The sequence below is a fragment of the Syngnathus acus genome, chromosome 5, assembly GCF_901709675.1.
Source record: "Syngnathus acus chromosome 5, fSynAcu1.2, whole genome shotgun sequence".
In the NCBI taxonomy this organism is placed as follows: domain Eukaryota; kingdom Metazoa; phylum Chordata; class Actinopteri; order Syngnathiformes; family Syngnathidae; genus Syngnathus; species Syngnathus acus.
The window spans coordinates 46,967-69,171 of NC_051091.1; the positions used below are offsets into that span (position 1 = coordinate 46,967).

The following is a 22,205-nucleotide window of genomic DNA, read 5'->3' on the forward strand; positions in this document are numbered from 1 at the left end:
AACCCTAACCCTAACCCTAGTAGCACATAGCCCTAAGCGAAACCCTAACCCTAACCCTAGTAGCACATAGCCCTAAGCGAAACCCTAACCCTAACCCTAGTAGCACATAGCCCTAAGCGAAACCCTAACCCTAACCCTAGTAGCACATAGCCCTAAGCGAAACCCTAACCCTAACCCTAGTAGCACATAGCCCTAAGCGAAACCCTAACCCTAACCCTAGTAGCACATAGCCCTAAGCGAAACCCTAACCCTAACCCTAGTAGCACATAGCCCTAAGCGAAACCCTAACCCTAACCCTAGTAGCACATAGCCCTAAGCGAAACCCTAACCCTAACCCTAGTAGCACATAGCCCTAAGCGAAACCCTAACCCTAACCCTAGTAGCACATAGCCCTAAGCGAAACCCTAACCCTAACCCTAGTAGCACATAGCCCTAAGCGAAACCCTAACCCTAACCCTAGTAGCACATAGCCCTAAGCGAAACCCTAACCCTAACCCTAGTAGCACATAGCCCTAAGCGAAACCCTAACCCTAACCCTAGTAGCACATAGCCCTAAGCGAAACCCTAACCCTAACCCTAGTAGCACATAGCCCTAAGCGAAACCCTAACCCTAACCCTAGTAGCACATAGCCCTAAGCGAAACCCTAACCCTAACCCTAGTAGCACATAGCCCTAAGCGAAACCCTAACCCTAACCCTAGTAGCACATAGCCCTAAGCGAAACCCTAACCCTAACCCTAGTAGCACATAGCCCTAAGCGAAACCCTAACCCTAACCCTAGTAGCACATAGCCCTAAGCGAAACCCTAACCCTAACCCTAGTAGCACATAGCCCTAAGCGAAACCCTAACCCTAACCCTAGTAACACATAGCCCTAAGCGAAACCCTAACCCTAACCCTAGTAGCACATAGCCCTAAGCGAAACCCTAACCCTAACCCTAGTAGCACATAGCCCTAAGCGAAACCCTAACCCTAACCCTAGTAGCACATAGCCCTAAGCGAAACCCTAACCCTAACCCTAGTAGCACATAGCCCTAAGCGAAACCCTAACCCTAACCCTAGTAGCACATAGCCCTAAGCGAAACCCTAACCCTAACCCTAGTAGCACATAGCCCTAAGCGAAACCCTAACCCTAACCCTAGTAGCACATAGCCCTAAGCGAAACCCTAACCCTAACCCTAGTAGCACATAGCCCTAAGCGAAACCCTAACCCTAACCCTAGTAGCACATAGCCCTAAGCGAAACCCTAACCCTAACCCTAGTAGCACATAGCCCTAAGCGAAACCCTAACCCTAACCCTAGTAGCACATAGCCCTAAGCGAAACCCTAACCCTAACCCTAGTAGCACATAGCCCTAAGCGAAACCCTAACCCTAACCCTAGTAGCACATAGCCCTAAGCGAAACCCTAACCCTAACCCTAGTAGCACATAGCCCTAAGCGAAACCCTAACCCTAACCCTAGTAGCACATAGCCCTAAGCGAAACCCTAACCCTAACCCTAGTAGCACATAGCCCTAAGCGAAACCCTAACCCTAACCCTAGTAGCACATAGCCCTAAGCGAAACCCTAACCCTAACCCTAGTAGCACATAGCCCTAAGCGAAACCCTAACCCTAACCCTAGTAGCACATAGCCCTAAGCGAAACCCTAACCCTAACCCTAGTAGCACATAGCCCTAAGCGAAACCCTAACCCTAACCCTAGTAGCACATAGCCCTAAGCGAAACCCTAACCCTAACCCTAGTAGCACATAGCCCTAAGCGAAACCCTAACCCTAACCCTAGTAGCACATAGCCCTAAGCGAAACCCTAACCCTAACCCTAGTAGCACATAGCCCTAAGCGAAACCCTAACCCTAACCCTAGTAGCACATAGCCCTAAGCGAAACCCTAACCCTAACCCTAGTAGCACATAGCCCTAAGCGAAACCCTAACCCTAACCCTAGTAGCACATAGCCCTAAGCGAAACCCTAACCCTAACCCTAGTAGCACATAGCCCTAAGCGAAACCCTAACCCTAACCCTAGTAGCACATAGCCCTAAGCGAAACCCTAACCCTAACCCTAGTAGCACATAGCCCTAAGCGAAACCCTAACCCTAACCCTAGTAGCACATAGCCCTAAGCGAAACCCTAACCCTAACCCTAGTAGCACATAGCCCTAAGCGAAACCCTAACCCTAACCCTAGTAGCACATAGCAAATGTCACCTTTAGCACATAGCAAATGTCACCTTTAGCACATAGCAAATGTCACCTTTAGCACATAGCAAATGTCACCTTTAGCACATAGCAAATGTCACCTTTAGCACATAGCAAATGTCACCTTTAGCACATAGCAAATGTCACCTTTAGCACATAGCAAATGTCACCTTTAGCACATAGCAAATGTCACCTTTAGCACATAGCAAATGTCACCTTTAGCACATAGCAAATGTCACCTTTAGCACATAGCAAATGTCACCTTTAGCACATAGCAAATGTCACCTTTAGCACATAGCAAATGTCACCTTTAGCACATAGCAAATGTCACCTTTAGCACATAGCAAATGTCACCTTTAGCACATAGCAAATGTCACCTTTAGCACATAGCAAATGTCACCTTTAGCACATAGCAAATGTCACCTTTAGCACATAGCAAATGTCACCTTTAGCACATAGCAAATGTCACCTTTAGCACATAGCAAATGTCACCTTTAGCACATAGCAAATGTCACCTTTAGCACATAGCAAATGTCACCTTTAGCACATAGCAAATGTCACCTTTAGCACATAGCAAATGTCACCTTTAGCACATAGCAAATGTCACCTTTAGCACATAGCAAATGTCACCTTTAGCACATAGCAAATGTCACCTTTAGCACATAGCAAATGTCACCTTTAGCACATAGCAAATGTCACCTTTAGCACATAGCAAATGTCACCTTTAGCACATAGCAAATGTCACCTTTAGCACATAGCAAATGTCACCTTTAGCACATAGCAAATGTCACCTTTAGCACATAGCAAATGTCACCTTTAGCACATAGCAAATGTCACCTTTAGCACATAGCAAATGTCACCTTTAGCACATAGCAAATGTCACCTTTAGCACATAGCAAATGTCACCTTTAGCACATAGCAAATGTCACCTTTAGCACATAGCAAATGTCACCTTTAGCACATAGCAAATGTCACCTTTAGCACATAGCAAATGTCACCTTTAGCACATAGCAAATGTCACCTTTAGCACATAGCAAATGTCACCTTTAGCACATAGCAAATGTCACCTTTAGCACATAGCAAATGTCACCTTTAGCACATAGCAAATGTCACCTTTAGCACATAGCAAATGTCACCTTTAGCACATAGCAAATGTCACCTTTAGCACATAGCAAATGTCACCTTTAGCACATAGCAAATGTCACCTTTAGCACATAGCAAATGTCACCTTTAGCACATAGCAAATGTCACCTTTAGCACATAGCAAATGTCACCTTTAGCACATAGCAAATGTCACCTTTAGCACATAGCAAATGTCACCTTTAGCACATAGCAAATGTCACCTTTAGCACATAGCAAATGTCACCTTTAGCACATAGCAAATGTCACCTTTAGCACATAGCAAATGTCACCTTTAGCACATAGCAAATGTCACCTTTAGCACATTGCAAATGTCACCTTTAGCACATTGCAAATGTCACCTTTAGCACATTGCAAATGTCACCTTTAGCACATTGCAAATGTCACCTTTAGCACATTGCAAATGTCACCTTTAGCACATTGCAAATGTCACCTTTAGCACATTGCAAATGTCACCTTTAGCACATTGCAAATGTCACCTTTAGCACATAGCAAATGTCACCTTTAGCACATAGCAAATGTCACCTTTAGCACATAGCAAATGTCACCTTTAGCACATAGCAAATGTCACCTTTAGCACATAGCAAATGTCACCTTTAGCACATAGCAAATGTCACCTTTAGCACATAGCAAATGTCACCTTTAGCACATAGCAAATGTCACCTTTAGCACATAGCAAATGTCACCTTTAGCACATAGCAAATGTCACCTTTAGCACATAGCAAATGTCACCTTTAGCACATAGCAAATGTCACCTTTAGCACATAGCAAATGTCACCTTTAGCACATAGCAAATGTCACCTTTAGCACATAGCAAATGTCACCTTTAGCACATTGCAAATGTCACCTTTAGCACATTGCAAATGTCACCTTTAGCACATTGCAAATGTCACCTTTAGCACATTGCAAATGTCACCTTTAGCACATTGCAAATGTCACCTTTAGCACATTGCAAATGTCACCTTTAGCACATTGCAAATGTCACCTTTAGCACATTGCAAATGTCACCTTTAGCACATTGCAAATGTCACCTTTAGCACCTAACCACATCAGACCTCAGCACCTAGCCTCTTAGCACCTAGCCTCTTAGCACAATTACAGAGTATGACATCACAAAAAACAGAGTATGACATCACAAATGCAAAACATCTCACAAAGGAAATCACATCACCCCACGTGCTCTTAAAATAACTTGGCCAATGCATTTGTCTATTTGATCTGCAGCAAATCCAAATTATACCTAAGGATGGTGACAAATCTTAATATCATACTTAATAGGACATATTAAAGACTTGAGTAAATTAATTAATTTATTTGCTAATTGTCATTTTAATTATGATTTTGTATAAATACTAGGTATAAACAGAAAATATACTATACAAAATGGGCAGACTTTACTTGTTTGAAAAGGAGTGGGAAGTAAGACTTATTTCATTCATTTAAAGGGAAGAAGTAAGACTTATTTATCGGAAAGAATGGATTTGCTGGAATTCCAAATTTCCAAAATGAATGAATGAAGTCATTTCAATTATGATTTGGGATAAATACTAGGTGTGAACACAAAAACTACTGCACAAAATGGCCAGTTTACTTGTTTGAAAAGGACTGTGAAGAAGAGAGACTTATTTCATTTATTTAATGGGAAGAAGTCAGACTTATTTAGTTTGTTTAATCTATTTTTGTTCCCAGGCAAAATTGGATTTGCTGCAATTGCAAATTTCAACAAAGCACAGTGCCAAATCTTGACTTGAGACCTGATAGGACGTATTAAACGCCTAGTTAAATTGATAGAAGTTGGTCGTATGAGCGAGTGGAGTAACATGAGATCTATTCTCAATTACAAATAGCACACACAACTTTGGATATTTTGAATGAATGAGTGAGTGAATGAATCTTATTTGTTCATTTAAATTATGACTGTATAAATACTAGGTATAAACAGAAAATCTCCTGCACAAAATGGCCAGTTTACTTGTTTGAAAAGGTGTGGGAACAAGTCATCTATCCAATTTAAGACAAATGTAGTTTGTAACCTCTAACAATGTGTTACTTTAGCTATTGTTGTCTGTGACTTTCCCATGAATAAAAAGGAAGGAAGGACTCACCGGAGACGTCTTCGCCAACGTGCAACTGTTGTACTTTGTATTTTTATCCTTCTTACAGTGGAAAACATACAGCCAAAGAACACCGTGGAACCTAAAGGAATGAAAGAAAACTTTATCATTTGGCCTCAACCAATATTCGCAGATACAACACAATGTGACGTGCGGGGTTAGGGTTAAAGGTTGAGGGAGGGGCCCTCGTTTTAAACTACTTTTTTGAAAAGGAGTGGGAACAAGCAAGACTTATTTAGTTTATTTAATCTATTTTTGTTCCCAGGCAAAATTGAATTTGCTGCAATTGCAAATTTCAACAAAGTACGGTGCCAAAATCTTGACTTGGGACCTGATAGGACGTATTAAACTCATTTAATAGGAAGAAGACTTATTTAGTTTATTTAATCTATTTTTGTTCCCTGGCAAAATTGGATGTATGGTGCCAAATCTTGACTTGAGACCTGATAGGATGTATTAAACGCTTAGTTAAATCGACAGAAGTTGGTAATAAGAGCGAGTGGAGTAACGGTGGTTGAATGGATGAATAAATGTTGAAAGTAATTTAAATTATGACTTTGTATAACTACTAGGTATTAACAGAACATCTACTGCGCAAAATGGGCAGAGTTTACTTGTTTGAGAAGGAGTGGCGAGAAGTAAGACTTATTTCATCTGTTTGTTCCCAGGCAAAATTGGATGTGCTGCAATTCCAAATTTCACCACATGATGGTGCCAAATTTTGACTTGAGCCATGATAGGAAATATTAAACACTTAGTTGAATTGATAGAAGTTCGTAATAAGACCGAGTGGAATAACATGAATGTTCTGAATTAGACAGTTTGAATATGCTTTTGAATATTTTTTAGGTAAACAGTTTTGCTTCACTTTGAGCATCATTTGCGCAGTCTGATAATCTACCAAATCTTTGAATTGAAGAATTTGTGATTTAAGAAATAGCTTGTTATTATTTTCAAGGTAATCAGATTTGTTTATAATTCTAATGGCCTTCTTTTCAAAACTTTTGTTTGTTCCCAGGCAAAATTGGATGTGCTGCAATTCCAAATCTCACCACATGATGGTGCCAATTTTGACTTCAGCCCTGATAGGACATATTAAACACTTAGTTGAATTGATAGAAGTTGGTAATAAGACCGAGTGGAATAACATGAATGTTCGGAATTAGACAGTTTGAATATGCTTTTGAATATCTCAAAGGGGGATGAGTCTGCCTACAGGGACGAAGTGGTCCAGCTATCGGAGTGGTGTGGAGAGAACAATCTGCTCCTAAACACGGCTAAAACCCAAGAACTGGTCATTGATTTTAGGAGGAAAAATAAAACGGACATTCCACCACTTATCATCGACGGGGTCTGTGTGAAGAGGGTGTCCTCCTTCCGCTACCTGGGAGTCCACATCGAGGAGGACTTCACCTGGGGCGTGAACACCTCGGAGCTGCTTAAAAAGGCCCAGCAGAGACTCTACTTTTTAAGGGTGCTGAGGAGGCACAGCATTACACAGAGACTGCTGGTGTCCTTCTATCGCTGCTCCATAGAAAGCACTTTAACGTACTGTATATGTGTTTGGTACTCCAGCTGCACTGTTGCTCAGAGGAAAAAGCGCCAAGAGGTCATCAACACAGCACAGAAGATCATTGGCTGCCCTCTCCCCACACTGGAAACCTACACAGAACCCGCTGTCTCAAAAAAACACAGAACATTCTGAAGGACACTTCCCACCCTGGCCACTCCCTTTTCGAACTGTTGCCATCAGGCAGACGCTACAGATTAATTAGGTTGAGGACTAGCAGATTCGCCAACAGTTTTTACCCTACAGCGGTAGTCACATTGAATGCAGCTAAACGTAAATGATTATGTCTGTGTATGTTCTTCTGTGGGTTTTTAGCTTGGTTTTTTTATCTTTTTATTCTATTTATTTTTTATCGCATGCGCGGATCGGTTGGCACTTTTTAATTTCGGTGTACATGTGACAATGACAAATAAAGATCTATTCTATATTTTTTAGGTAAACAGTTTTGCTTCACTTTGAGCATCATTTGAGCAGTCTGATAATCTACCAAATCTTTGAATTGAAGAATTTGTGATTTAAGAAATAGCTTGTTATTATGTTCAAGGTAATCAGATTTGTTTATAATTCGAATGGCCTTCTTTTCAAAACTATTCTGGATTACTATTTAGGATCTTTTCTTATATTACTTGGCAACAACATACTCGGTAACAGATTAGGCAGTATAATCACATATGTTAACTTAAGAGTGCCCACACTCAATTTACTTATGGTTATGTGTTAAATCAATCACTGTTAGACATCATTTGAGCAGTCTGATAATCTACCAAATCTTTGAATTGAAGAATTTGTGATTTAAGAAATGGTTTGTTATTATGTTCAGGGTAATCAGATTTGTATATAATTCTAATGGCCTTCTTTTGAAAACTATTCTGAATTACAACTTTGGATCTTTTCTTAGATTTCTTAGGGGGGGGGGGGTGGTTAATGGTATGTCAAACGCTGCGTGTTCGCTTCGGGGGGGGTAATGGGACGTCAAACGCTGCGTGTTCGCTTCGGGGGGGGGGGGGTGATGTGGCTCTTTACGGTGTTGTGCTTGATTTGGTTCCCCCGTGAGATTTTGTTCCCCCTGCCGCGGGAGCGCGCACGCCTTATTTGGAAAGCGAAAAACCGATGTCGTACGGCGTCAACACTACGTTGTTTTCAATAAAAACATGAAGACCTCACGTTTGCGTCAGTCAATTTTAATTTTCATAAAGGATTATTCTCATTTGATGTCTTTAAATTCATCCGCGTTGTGCCATTGAAGCGGGGTGCATTCAAAGACCAGTCGTACAGTCGGAACACTCATTCCCTTCACCAAAAAGCAACAATATAATTAAGTGAGCTCTTTGCATAAACCTCGATGCAAAGAAACTCCTCTTTTTGGGTACAGGCTACAAGGAGTATATATTACAAATACTTAATTGTGATCATCATTCATCCATCCATCCATTTTATTACTCAGGTATTTTCAAAGCAAATTAATATTGTTGCATTTATTAATTTGCTTTAAAATGACAGCGCAATATAATTAAAAGCTGACACTATAGCAATGTCAAACGTGTTCATTGAAGAAAAAGCCACACGTTTTGTGATCAAATCTTTCATAACGAGAATGATTTGAGTGAATTGATTTGAATGAATAATTGAGAAGAGATTTCAGTTCTGAAGGCTCCTTTTGTCCCAAGCAAAGTGACAGATGGTGGGGAGGGGGGATAAAAATTGTAAGGAACTCTATAAAAATGTCAAGCCGTGAGGATATGTCCCCCCCCCCCCCTTTATTTTGAGAACGGTGAGTGCTGGACTGCAGCTGGTTTTTTTTCTGTCTTCCTGGGGGTCTGTTCAGGTTGTGTGAAAATTTTGAACAGGTTCCCTCATTCCTAGGCCAAATTACAGGGGTGGAACAAATCCTCACAGCTGCCCCGTGAGGATATGTTCCCCCCCCCTTATTTTGAGAACGGTGAGTGAAAAACCGCTGGAGTCCAGCACTCACCGTTCTCAAAATAAGGGGGGTGGGGGGGTGGGCGACATATCCTCACCGGGCAGCTGTGAGGATGTGTCCCCCCCCTGTAATTTGGCCTAGGAATGAGGGAACCTGTTCAAATTTTTCACACAACCTGAACAGACCCCCAGGAAGACAGAAAAAAAACATCTGGAGTCCAGCACTCACCGTTCTCAAAATAAGGGGGGGGAACATATCCTCACGGCTTGACATTTTTATAGAATTCCTGTTACAATTTTTATCCCCCCTCCCCACCATCTGTCACTTTGCTTGGGACAAAAGGAGCCTTCAGAACTGAAATCTCTTCTCAATTATTCATTCAAATCATTCTCGTTATGAAAGATTTGATCACAAAACGTGTGTGGCTTTTTCTTAAATGAACACGTTTGACATTGCTATAGTGTCAGCTTTTAATTATATTGCGCTGACATTTTAAAGCAAATTAATAAATGCAACAATATTAATTAGCTTTGAAAATACCTGAGGAATAAAATGGATGGATGGATGATGATGATCCCAATTAAGTATTTGTAATATATACTCCTTGTAGCCTGTACCCAAAAAGAGGAGTTTCTTTGCATCGAGGTTTATGCAGAGATCACTTAATTATATTGTTGCTTTTTGGTGAAGTGAATGAGTGTTCCGTCTGTACGACTGGTCTTTGAATGCACCCCGCTTCAATGGCACAACGCGGATGAATTTAAAGACATCAAATGAGAACAATCCTTTATGAAAATTAAAATTGACTGACGCAAACGTGAGTTCTTCATGTTTTTATTGAAAACAACGTAGTGCTGACGCCGTACGACATCGGTTTTTCGCTTTCCAAATAAGGCGTGCGCGCTCCCGCGGCAGGGGGAACAAAATCTCACGGGGGAACCAAATCAAGCACAACGACGGTACACAGTAAAAAAAAAATGTGGCTCTTAGTCTCTGACTGGTTGGCCACCCCTGAGCTAGGGTTAGCTACTCAGCTACACATTGCTATTACACAGTGAACGCTAGCTACATCGACAACTTTAGTCAAACTACACAAACGTAAATCTCTAAACACAATGAGTTGTATTTACCTACCGTGTACGCTCTAGACGGTCCAGTTGCAAGCAGAAAATAAAGATATTTCTGTTGATAATCGTCGTGTTTGTATCCGCTGTCTCGCTCACGGCAATCCGCGCCCACAGATTTGAATCTTGGCGGGATTTCCGACTATCGACGTCATTGCCGCGGCACATGACTGCGACGTAATACCCGCTTATCTGAAACGGTAAAGTTAAAAGTAGAGTTAAATAACGTTTTCTTTTTTTAATCAACGCAATAATTTACAAACGTTGACCAGAAAGAATCGTCGAAATTCGGCGTCTGTGGCTGGAAGCAGACGCCGAGTTCGACGTCCCCCCCAAACGCCACACTCACTCGCTTTTCAGGGCTACAAAAGTACTTTTTAAAAACAATGAGTTGTATTTACCGTGTACGCTCTAGACGGTCCAGTTGCAAGCAGAAAATAAAAATATTTCTCATGTTAGTCGTCGTGTTACTATCCGCTGTGTCTCGTTCGCCGCCATCGCAAGTTTGCTACATCCTGTTGCGAGCCACGCCCACTTTGAATTTTGGCGGAAGTTCCGCCTATTGACGTCATGTCCGCGTCACATGACTGAGACGTAATATTATCTAAAATGGTAAATTAGAGTTAAATAAAGTTTTCTTTTTTAATCAACGCGATCATTTACAACCGTTGACCAGGGAGAATCGTCACGTGACTGCGACGTTCAAATGACGTCATATTGCAACCGCTGTTTTATTTTGTAAACTTGTGGTGTGCAACGCCGACATAATGACGTAATTGTTAGCGCGTCCGCCTCTCATTCAAGATGTGGTCGGTTCGACTTTTATGTCAGAATGTTTTTATTTTTCTCCCTTGTCTGTATGTATATACCTTAATACTATTTTTATTGTTATCTTCTTAAGGATATCTTATCTCAGGGTTTATTCAGACCAGAAAAGTATTTTAGTCCACTTGTTTGGTCCGGACCAAAAGCGCTGTTTTATTTAGTAAACTAGACCACACCACACACCTTCTTTGAGCTCGTTTTGATTTATTGAATATGCTCATCCTTATGACTCTTACCGTAAAATGCCAATCACTTTAAAAATAAATGAGTGAAAAGCGTGTATGAGTAGAATGATTTGAAAAATAACTTTATTGTCAATAAGAAAAAACAGTGAAAATAACAGTACACATCACTGTTTGCATACAGATTCAAACGTTCAACCAATAGAGTTTGCATTGCTAACATTTCTGTAGGAAATAACTGCTATACATACGGTGAGGTAACAATCATACATAATGTGCATTCATGTAACACACCTTGATCATCTCAAGTGAGAATATGAGTTTCCACACCTTGGAACAGAACACTGTCATTTATTCCATAATTTAAAATGAAGAAAAAACAAACAAAAGGGGCACATATCCACTTAACTGTCTTAATCTGCATTGAAGCAGAAGTGCAACAAGAGTCTAGAAACAATGACTTAAGTAGGAAGAAAATAGGCTTTGAGCATTGTCACTGTCACCATTTAACAATGGCTATTGGGGGGGGGGGGGGGGGGGGAATTAAAGCACTTAACAACACTTGATAAGTTCAGGCCTTTCTTGTCCAAGTCAAATACGGCTACAGCACAGAATGTCTTCAATGACCAAGAAGCCCAGTGCCTGCAAAAAAAATCACATGAATCAACACACACATCTACTTTGCTACATGACAAGCACCAATGCACATAAAGAAGATGACATTCAGAGATGATTGTTAGGGTTGATAGTAGATTAGTTTCATCCTATGCTTATGTTGGAATGTAACCTGTAATAATTAATCAAATGTGTCGTCTTAACAAAAGTAGTAGAACAAAGTGCTAAGAGTTCAAAAATGAACTGGTTGACCAGCTGCAGAGGAAGCAATCAAAGTTGTTCTGTTTACACAACGTCGTAAAACACCCCTGCTATGCTTTGACCGGAAGCCAGGGGCTTCAACCCCATCCTGTCCACTTTCACCCCCACCCTGTTTCTCTCAATAAAAATGCTCTTGCAAGAGGCCTGAGTCAGACCTCATTCGATCATCGCTGTATGCACAGCGACAAATGACTCTCCACTTGCAAGTGCTTAAAAGGGCATACTGTCTCCCGTGTGGTTCTTGCAAAATAAGTTAGAGTGAGCACCACTCTAACAATGATGTCAATAATGCTGCTTACCTTTAAACCCCTCTTCTGGCATTCCCGCTATAAATGAGGTGGTGAAAAACAATGGTAGAAAACATACGTTACTTCTCTGATCATTAGAACTATACTAGAGGAACAGTATATCAGAAAAGCTTTTGTCATTATTGTACTATCAATTGTAAGGCGGGAGGGCAATTATTTGCAAATTGACACTATTCATGGGTCAGCCTGGTGCCGAAGCACTCACAGTATTTCGAATCCAAATGAGTCTCACCTTGATAGACGTCATCCAGGGCTGCATAATCAGCTATTGGCTCATCAGCCTGAGATAACAAGAGCCATGTGAAGAACACCAACAAAAGAGAGATTGAATGCTAAAACCAAGAGCTAGTGACTTACCTTTAGAGAGATGACACACTCTGGGATGATACCCAAACTGCCCAATGTGGCTGAGTCATTTGTCAGACTTTTCCCATCAATGGAGAGGTTTTGGTCAAACGGCGCCACCGAGAAGGCATGCATAATCTAGTTTTGCGACGAGAGCAAATTCAAACCCAGATTGAGTTGAAAAATGATTGAGCCAAAGGTTTACGTCGGTGGAACCAAATAGGACACCTGAGGATAACTTCAAACGCTTGTTTCGGGTGGCCTTACCTGAATTTTCAGCTCTTTGAGGGTCTGATTTGCAGACACAATGAGGGCTTTTTCGCCTCGGAGTTTCCGGTGCCGAGTGCTTCTCCTGATTCCGCCCAGTTTAGTCGCGTTGCTTTCTGGAGAAGCCACTCCCTCTGGGATGCTGCTCTCGCTTAGTTTAAGTCGCTTTGCACCATCTTCTGACTGGTGAAATAAGACTGAATATTAGAAGTTTTACTTCTACAAATACAGTGCACCCTTGCCAAATTCTTCTTCTGAGTAGACAAATGTGAATTATAATCTTCTCAGTACAGATATGAGCAGAATTAATATTGCCACCAGTAAGCTACATTTTGTTGACTTATTTACCTGGCTGAAGTCTGGATCTCTCTCACCAGCTACCTTTGGTTGCTCCTCCTTCTCCTCCTCCGCCTCGGAGCTGCTGGCGTTCATCTCTGGAACTGCTTCTTTCATCATCTATTCACAACGGAACGTCAGATGCCATTTACATGTTGAGTCGCGTGCACGTCTACAGTAGCGCCAGCTTTCGACTCATCGGGCACCGAGTTGATTTGTCGTACCCTTTTGTCTTCTGCGATTTTGCGGATGTAAATTGTGGCTTGGGTGTACTCTCGGAGGTCCTTCTGTTGCTGGAAAAGGAAGCCCTCTCGGCACTCCCAGCAGAGATCTGAATACATGACCACACACAACATGAATAATGACCACAACAAAAACAATAATCACAGATCCCATTTGAAGCTTGGATTAAAAAGTGGTCTAGGCCTTGCTGGCTAAAGGCAGCAACAATATCAAATTTGGGCAATAACCGATGTCCTTATTTTAGTGTCTAGTCTTGTATTTGCCAAAATACACCCCCCCCACACCTCTCTCTCTCTCTCTGATTATAGCTTGCCAATGGATGGAAATAATTTTTTTTTTCCACTTTATGACTTTAATGAGGCGCCGTATGAGAGAAATAGTCCACTGCCCTCCAGGCAGATCATGCGGCGATGGCAATGGCGTCGAGTTTGCTGTTGGAAATCTCAATGCAACGTGTTAAAATTTCCAAATAATATATATACCATTTCTATTTTGCGGATCTTCATTTATTGCGGGTGGTTCTGGAACGCATCTCCCGCAATAAAGGAGGGATCACTGTACCCTGGCTAGAGCCCAAAGGCTGCTGGGATAGGCTCCAGCACCCCTGCTGAGGATAAGCTAGATAATAAATGAAAAAAAGTCAACTTGTATGATGTTAGGGCACAACAATCAGTAGCCATTCTATAGATTTAGTAACCCATAATAGATCGGAATTCCACCTGGCCTACCTCTTTTCAATTGGTTGCTATCTTATCAGTTTGTTTGTTGTTTGTTTGTTGTTGTTTGTTTTTTTATAGTTTTTATTCTTTAAATCATGTTCGAAATAAAGATTCATTCATTCATCTTTTAGTGGAGCATAAGTAACATACATGTTGCAAATATGTTGCAGTAGGTGCATTTGAAGATGCTCTGTGAAGTGAAACATGCCAAAAAGGGTGACTTTTGCACTCTAACCGGGCTGAGTGGTATATTTGGCGGTGGGACCCGAGGGCGTCGTCTGTTTGAAGCAGCGGATGGAGATGGGCTGGTCCACCATGAAGAGTTTGCTGATGACCTCCCATTCACTGGGCCAAAGCAGAGCAATGCTGTGACAAAGCAAACAGTATCAAGCCACATTCGGGTTATTCATGACCATCTTGTTTCAAAGTAAGCAGTCTCCACACAAAGCTGAAATTTTACTTTCATCCATTCGTTTTTTCGGGTCATGTTTGCTCCCAATTGGAACATGGTCTTTTAAGAGTGACACGGTGGATGGAGTAAAACTATTAAAAATGGGGAGAGCAAAAGGAGAAAAAAAAAAAAAAACTCACTGCTGTGCATCGCCGTTGATTAGGGAGTCATAGGTGAACATGAAGCCTCCATGCGGACATACCAGGAGGCTGTTGCCCACGCTGGACACTGGGGACGATTTGGTGGGTCTCCTAGCAGTAAGGAGGGAGGGAGGGAGGGAGGAAGGAAGGAATGGAGGGTGGGACGGAGGAAGCAAGGAAGGAAGGAAGCAAGGAAGGAAGCAAGGAAGGAAGCAAGGAAGGAAGTAAGCAAGGAAGCAAGGAAGGAAGGAAGCAAGGAAGGAAGCAAGGAAGGAAGTCAGCAAGGAAGTAAGCAAGGAATTTTCATTTTAGAGCATCGTGAAGGACAAAACAGTTGTGTAGCCTGAGAAGGCCTTTGGTTGACAGCCCTTAAAGACCTACCTGATAAATTTTCTCCACTCGTCCACAAAAAACAGAGGAACAATGTAGAGGATGTCTGTGTCCTGGGAATTGAGAGAACAAAGGATTTATTCATCGAGTCCAGCACACACTGTCAGTGCGTTGTTACCTGAGGCCACTTGGTGAGCGTTGGCCGGTTCTTCTCATGGAAGAGGTTGAGTAGCTGGTTCTTCTGGTCCAGAGCCATCATTTTACTCACAGCTTCGTTGTCCTTTTCTTCCTGCTCCAGTGTCTGGACACAAAAGGAGGAAAAGTTTGAAGGACCACTTTACAAGTGATGGAGACAGACACAAGGAGGGCTGTCATTTGGTAGTGAGTAAGTAAGCGCAACATTAAGAAACGTGGAAAACATCTCCTCCGTTCATTCAGCTATCAAAACTGTACATACAAACATACAACAACTCATCAGCAGTTTCCACTTACCAGACACTGCGGACAGGGACTTTGGTCTTGGGTATATTCAAGGGCTTTGGGGAAGTATGCTCGAAGCTTGGTCCAAACTTCAGAAGATACAAGCTTGCGTTCAGTGTCCACAATACCCAGACCTCCTTGATGCAAGCGAAAACCATTGGCATTTATTAAGTCACATGACAGAAAGTGGGAATTCATACGTACATGGTGAACATACCGTGACTGCAGACAATGTCGTCATTAAATGTCTTCATCTCCTCCTCGTTGCCCTCGGAGACGTCAGGGCTGCAATCTACAAGCAGTTTAGAACAAGTCCAGTCCCAATAGGTTCGTTCTTTGATGTAGTGAAATGATCCATTTAGTTCCAAACTTTTCCTACCGTGGCTGTTGTTGCCATGTGGTCCATTGCCATTGCTCTGACCATTGCTTGGTTGGCTTTCATGTTCATCCTTCTCCAGTTGCTCCAGAGCCAACTGCCTCCAACTGCGCAGGGAGGCTTTGCCCACCCAGAAACCTTCTCCGCTGACAGACAAAAATGTTCACGTCATAGTGCTGACAGACCAAAAAAGGATTTCTCGCCAGAAGGGCTGGATTTCAGACGTTTTACCAAAGTGCTATTTTCTAGTGATAGAGAGGTAAAGACCCAATGATTGTCACACACACATCTGGGTGTGGTGAAATTTGTCCTCTGCATTTAACCCATCCCCGAGGGGAGCAGTGAGCAGCAGCGGTGCCGCGCCCGGGAATCATTTGGTGATCTAACCCCCCAATTCCAACCCTTAATAATAATAATAATGAGTTGGGCCCTTAAATAACCGAATGAAAATCTGATGTACATGATCACCTGATTGTACGTTTGACCAGATTGGACACTTCCTTGTAGTCCTCATTGAGTTGATTCTTCAGACGCAGCACCCTGCATCGCTGTTGCACACACTCTCGGCACAGAGTAGAGCCTGCCGTTGAGGAGGTACACATTTGTCACGCAAACGGCTTCACCACACCGATCGGGTTTGTCCGGTCCCACCGATCCTACCGTCCAGCCTCGGCCCCCCGCCGTAGCGTTCGTACAGGACCCGCCCGGCTGTCTGAGAAACTCTCTTGGCGTCTCCCACTTTGTCTGGATGCAGTTTGCCGTGAGAACACAGGAAATGCGAGTTGTCAATTTTCTTGGTGGCAGTCGAGTCATCCAACCACTTCTTCAACCAATCCAGAGGTATAAACTCGTAAGGCTCTCCTGTAGAAAAGGACAAGAGAACGTTTGGTCCACGTCTAGCAAACGATAATTCTCGGTGGGTCGGGGGAATACGTCGTCGACTGACCGTCCGGAGCGGGTAACAGCTCGTACAGCTCCCTGACTTCTTCGTGCTTGGCTTTGCCCTTATCCACACTCTGTTTCCTCATGTCTGACATTTCACTGCACCACTCTTCAAATTTGTGGTTGTCTTGGTCCACTAGCCTCTGAAGGAACTCTTGAGTGGGGAAAAAGAGGCAAACAAAGCTCAAAGATAAGACGAGCCAGCCAGCCAGCCAGCCAGCCAGCAGAAAGACAGACATTGACAGCAAGTTTAGGACTACTGTCCAGGTCAGACTCCCTAAGCCAAACGTAATGTGTGGTGGCCAATTTGAACTTTTGCAACAGAGCCGTTGCTTACTTCTTTGTGTCACACGTTCACGTTTTCATCCATCCATTTTCTGTACCGCTTTTCCCCTCGTGGGCATCTTCAGTACACTTTTTTAAAATGATTATCGATCAGGAGTAGCAAAGGAGTCATTGTGTGTCATTGAGCAGACTGTTTTCTCATTCATTGATGCAAAAAAAAAAAAAAAAAAAAAGAAAAAAAATCGAGCCCACCGGGAACTTCAACTACAGTCGTGGAGGGATCTACGGGCTCCTCTTCCTGGATCTTGTACACCAACATGTAGGCATTTCGGGAGCAGTGGTAGCCTTTACTGCACTTGGGTTTTCGTGTCTGAGACTTTACCGTTTCAGCTGAGACCAAAGAGAAAGTGGCAAATACGTTATGACTGCTTTTCTTTTTTTCAAACAGAAATGAAAAGTGCGACATTAAAGCAAAATAGGCTCCTGGTCGGTCGGGAACTACGACGACGGATCCTGGTGGCGCCGCTTACCGATATCATCTTCCGTACCCAATTGCAGCTTCTTGCCTTCCATCCTTTCAATTTCTTCATCATTGAATTTGTACCAGTCACTGGTACGAGCATCTTTCACATGAGCGATATAATGTCCCGAGTAGGCACTGATGCCACGATGGATCAGCACTGCGCTCAGTTCATACACACACTTCTGATCTACAAAGGCAACCACAACACACAGTTTGCTGCTTCAGTATTTGGACATGGAAAATGGACTTGCAATTGAGGCTCAGCAAAATGCCACTTCATTTATCCTTTTGCAGCAGAAGAGGGTATGAGCAGAAAGTAAAACTGCCACTACCTTTTGTAACTTCAAAAAAAGGCGCCATGTCGAGTTGCTCGGGGAAACTGATGTAGGTGTTGAGTTTCTTCTTGTGGCCGGTTTGTCTAGAGATGACATCACAGAAGCTGTCACTAAGCTGATACCTGACAATGATGCATTGTTATTGGCTGCAATTTGGAATATAGACATTGTTGACGCTGAATCATCTCAAATATTCTCCAACATCTGAGCTTTAAATAAATGTAAAAGATGAGCTTGGACAAACCTGTCAAAGACAAAGCGCATGAGTTGCAGGTTGAGGGTGGGCGGGAGACTGTGCAGTCTGATCCGCCGGGTCGCGCTCTGTTTACTTTGACAGGTTTCACAAAAGTAGCGGTTGTCTCCATCTAGTTTCTCATCCTGAAAAGTGCAGACAAGCAAAAGCATACGTGTCGTTTGATAGAAATATCACAAGAGGGGAGAAGCTGGATCATTGCAATATGTTATGTATATAGAACTACATATGCTGTAGATGTATCCAAAGTCTTGTTTTTTTAGAAAGGCCTGTTTTTAGGCAGCCGAAGGAGTCCTTTGTTAAGTTCATTTAGGTCGGGCGTGTTTTGGGGCAGCCGAAGGGGTCCGTTTGCTCCACCCAAATCTGTTGGCATTTTATTCAAAGAGACGCAATACGCAGGCGACAATCTCAGGAGGATTGGGTAAGTCATTTTGATGCCATGTGAAATGGATGAATACAGCCATTTGTTCTACTCCTGGATCTGAATCAAAAAAACATCCTTGCCATCACTGTAATAAAGCAGTCACAAAGATCAAACAGCCCGACTTATTATCTAGCGGCAGCCCAACTTGTTATTATCTACCGCCTTGAAATTGGTCACAGAAATTCATCAAATCACTTGCGCTAAGGTTTACGCGCTAGTCGTTTAGCTTCCTACGGTTCATTTAAAAAAAAAAAAAAAAAAATGTATTTGTGACAATTGGGTCCATGACCAGAGAGCCCATTTCCGGGACTCCTTCTATTGTGTACAGGTTACTCTGACCTTAACCCACCTTCAGAAACTCTGTAACACATTCTGTAAGATTCTTGTGGCCTTGAATGTTCAATTCCAGTTCGTAGAATCGGGAGGGCAGCGCAGACGATCGTCCACATTGGTCACAGCTAGAAAACAACAGTGAGTGCATCAAATCTTCATCTGTTCATGGCAATAAATGCTTTTTTTTTTTTTGGGGTGGTCTTGAAGTGACATTTGGGCAGTTGATTTGCTTACACAGTTAAATAAGAGAACTGTCCACAGAATTGCTGCTGAATGACATTTTGCAAGGTGGGGTTCTTCTGCTTGGACAACGTGTCCTCCAACAATGACAAGAAGAGCTTTGAAAACTCTTGGGCATCCTGAAAGAGAGAGAGAGAGAGAGAGAGAGAGAGAGAGAGAGAGAGAGAGAGAGAGAGAGAGAGAGAGAGAGAGAGAGAGAGAGAGAGAGAGAGAGAGAGAGAGAGAGAGAGAGAGAGAGAGAGAGAGAGAGAGAGAGAAAAGAAGGACTTTAGTGCTTTGCTTTGTGGAGTCTTGACTGACTGAGTTTCAGAGGCTCTTACTTGCTGCTGCCCAGTGTCTAGGCCAAGAGCTTTAACCAGCCCCGAAGGATCAATGTATTTTCTGTTGCTGTTCTGTAGTAGTGCAAACAAATACTGTAGATGCTCACAAATGGACTGAGGCTCATAATCTGAAAGACACAATCGTATGTCAAAGTAGTGTGCGTGGTATTCTACTGCAATACATCCGTGAATACTGCAATACATCCATCAGCTATGATGGCAAGAAGTGGTTTGGGTTATAAACTCCATGAATGAAATTTTGAGTTAGGGTTAGGGGTTGAGTGATAGCGCTGATAGTTTGATACATGCTGTGGTAGATAAACACAAACAAACAAACAAACAAACAAAACAATGTGGCACACATTTGAAAGCAGCTCAATTTATTCTTGTACCTGACTCTATGTTGTGTTCCTGTGCACGGGAATTGTAGCACTGATAGAGGCTTTTTCGTAACTCAAGGTTAAGGCAATGTGGCACACATTTTAAAGCAGCTCGATTTATTATTGTACCTGACTCTATGTTGTGCTCCTGTGCACGGGAATTGTAGCACTGATAGAGGCTTTTTCGTAACTCAAGGTTGTGGAACCACACTTGCAGGAAGGTGTTGACGTAACACGTGGCTCCCAGGTTGGTCAAACCAACAAACGTATTCTGTAAGAGAGACACACAAACAAAGACACATGATTCAAAGTACTGTGCACAGTCATTGAACTGACCAAGTATTGTACCTTATCTCTACGTTCTGAATTTGGGTCATCGATATTGTGGAATGCGTTTTCATCAATCTCCCCAAGCCACGTCTGTTCACCAATGCCAACAAGACAGTTGGGGTTTCCTTTGCAGTTTCTCCTGAAAAGTCATGACATCGAAACCCTTGTTCAAATAGCGATTGCATACGCAGGCTAACAATGTGCATACACCGTATGACAACGTCCATACAAGTCACAGTTTCAGATTGACTTCTTCTGGCTAAATGTGATGTTGATTGATGTCATTTGGCGGTATGTCGCAATACAGAGTGCCTGCCTCGTCCGACAAATAAAGAGTCCAGGCATCATGTGGGTGACAATGCCACATCAAAGAAAGTCAACTCGCGGTTGATGGCAATGCCTACCTGCTATTCATTCAATGTTATCTGTGACATTTGGGCGACATACGTACCTGCAGGTTCCTCTCTTGCAGACAGGAAGACTGACGCGGTACGCCAGCTCGATATGCTCTTGACTGATATCTTCAGGTTTTACCGATGTCACCCAACGCCAAGCCGCTTTCTCCAACTGTAAGCGTGGTGCCATAGTCCTGGGGTTTAAAGTTGAGCAAATAAAAAGAATAAAGAAAAGTGCACGCCAACTCAATGCAATGCCATGAGAATGATCACACTTCGCGATCAAATGCTAACGCAGTAATGCGTAATCACTTCGGAAGCAGCCTAGCACCGACAGCTAAGGGGCGCTACCCGGTTTAGCCAACGAAAGGACATTAGCAACATTGAACTCCCCACGTCGCATCGGAAAGAAATAAACACACACAGTAAATGGCAAAGTTGCTGGATAGCCAAAGAACCGCACTGCGTATCGACTAGTTTGGGCTCGTTAACTTGCTAAACGTAGCATAGCGCAAGCCAACCTTGTTTGCATTGCATTTAAGTCTATTGAACGCTAACGATTTTTGAGAAGGGCAGCTCATATCGAACCTTGCGTCACCAATTGGTTCGTGTCACTTTACATTTTATTGAATTTTATTTCAGATTTAGCGTCCTTGTGTTCGTAGAGATGGTCACTGAGCTAGCTAAAATTGTACACGGCGTCAATAAATGACGTAGTAACAGCCCTGGAAGAGGAAGCTGCTGCTGCTACTGCTGCTGCTGCTGCTACAGTTCTTCTTCTTCGTCGTCGTCGCCGTCTTACTCTCGGTGTTCAAATGCGCTTCGCCGACTGGAATGGTATAATACCGCCACCTATGGTTCGCCAACAGTTTGCATTTCTTTTTTACTGCGCTTTTATTTTTAGAATTGAAACCATTTTATTTTCAGCTTTTTCATGTAATTACTGTAAATACTGATCACGAATATAGTGTCCACGGTCCGTGTACCCTAGGTTCATTAAAGTTTTATTTCTGAAACAAAAAATAATTTAAAGAAACGATACTAGAATGGTTCAACGCAACCTGTCATATGCCACCGAGCATCGCCTGTCAAACCTTTGACATCTTTATTTGAAATAAAGGTAATCAATTCTTTCTGAGAATAGAAGATGAACACTTGATGGTGAGAATGTTTGTGCATTGTCTTTCTTTCTTTCTTTCCTTCTTTCCTTCCTTCTTTCTTTCTTTCTTTCTTTCTTTCTTTCTTTCTTTCTTTCTTTCTTTCTTTCTTTCTTTCTTTCTTTCTTTCTTTCTTTCTTTCGGACCACAATCCAAATGGAGTTCCAAAGTTGACTCAATCACACAATTATGGCATAGCACCCGGAGTTGAATTAATCACACAATTATGGCATAGCACTCAAAGTTGAATCAATCACACAATTATGGCATAACAAGACGGCAGAATTGGATTTTTATGATCTATAATCTTTCATCATGATCCAAATGATAATATATTTTACTTGACGTAT

The 22,205-nt window shown here is 42.4% G+C and overlaps 1 protein-coding gene and 1 long non-coding RNA gene across 7 annotated transcripts; both read right to left on the bottom strand.

Annotated features, from left to right (window-relative positions):
• Positions 1-5,491: 5,491 nt before the first annotated feature.
• LOC119122965 lies at positions 5,492-10,195 on the bottom strand. The gene is made up of 2 exons (XR_005097979.1): positions 10,071-10,195; positions 5,492-5,527 (listed from the first exon to the last, which is right to left on the bottom strand). It is a non-coding gene; the product is annotated as an uncharacterized LOC119122965 (long non-coding RNA).
• A 979-nt stretch (positions 10,196-11,174) lies between these two features.
• On the bottom strand, positions 11,175-21,490 carry usp48 (ubiquitin specific peptidase 48). 6 transcript variants are annotated; one of them, XM_037251903.1, is made up of 28 exons: positions 21,319-21,490; positions 20,755-20,892; positions 20,322-20,442; positions 20,103-20,244; positions 19,594-19,721; positions 19,268-19,392; positions 19,050-19,158; positions 18,268-18,401; positions 18,021-18,106; positions 17,696-17,875; positions 17,418-17,555; positions 16,885-17,034; positions 16,599-16,799; positions 16,407-16,518; positions 15,942-16,084; positions 15,780-15,854; positions 15,575-15,696; positions 15,261-15,383; positions 15,134-15,195; positions 14,753-14,863; positions 14,397-14,527; positions 13,424-13,530; positions 13,212-13,319; positions 12,864-13,046; positions 12,609-12,734; positions 12,484-12,532; positions 12,243-12,269; positions 11,175-11,709 (listed from the first exon to the last, which is right to left on the bottom strand). In XM_037251903.1, coding segments are annotated over exons 1-28 (3,156 nt in total). In that variant the 5' UTR covers positions 21,321-21,490; the 3' UTR covers positions 11,175-11,686. The 6 variants fall into 6 exon arrangements, with proteins under 6 accessions (XP_037107798.1, XP_037107797.1, XP_037107799.1 ...); XM_037251902.1 differs by having other exon boundaries at positions 15,575-15,699; XM_037251904.1 differs by having other exon boundaries at positions 15,575-15,699; positions 21,287-21,490.
• Between the last annotated feature and the right edge of the window lie 715 nt (positions 21,491-22,205).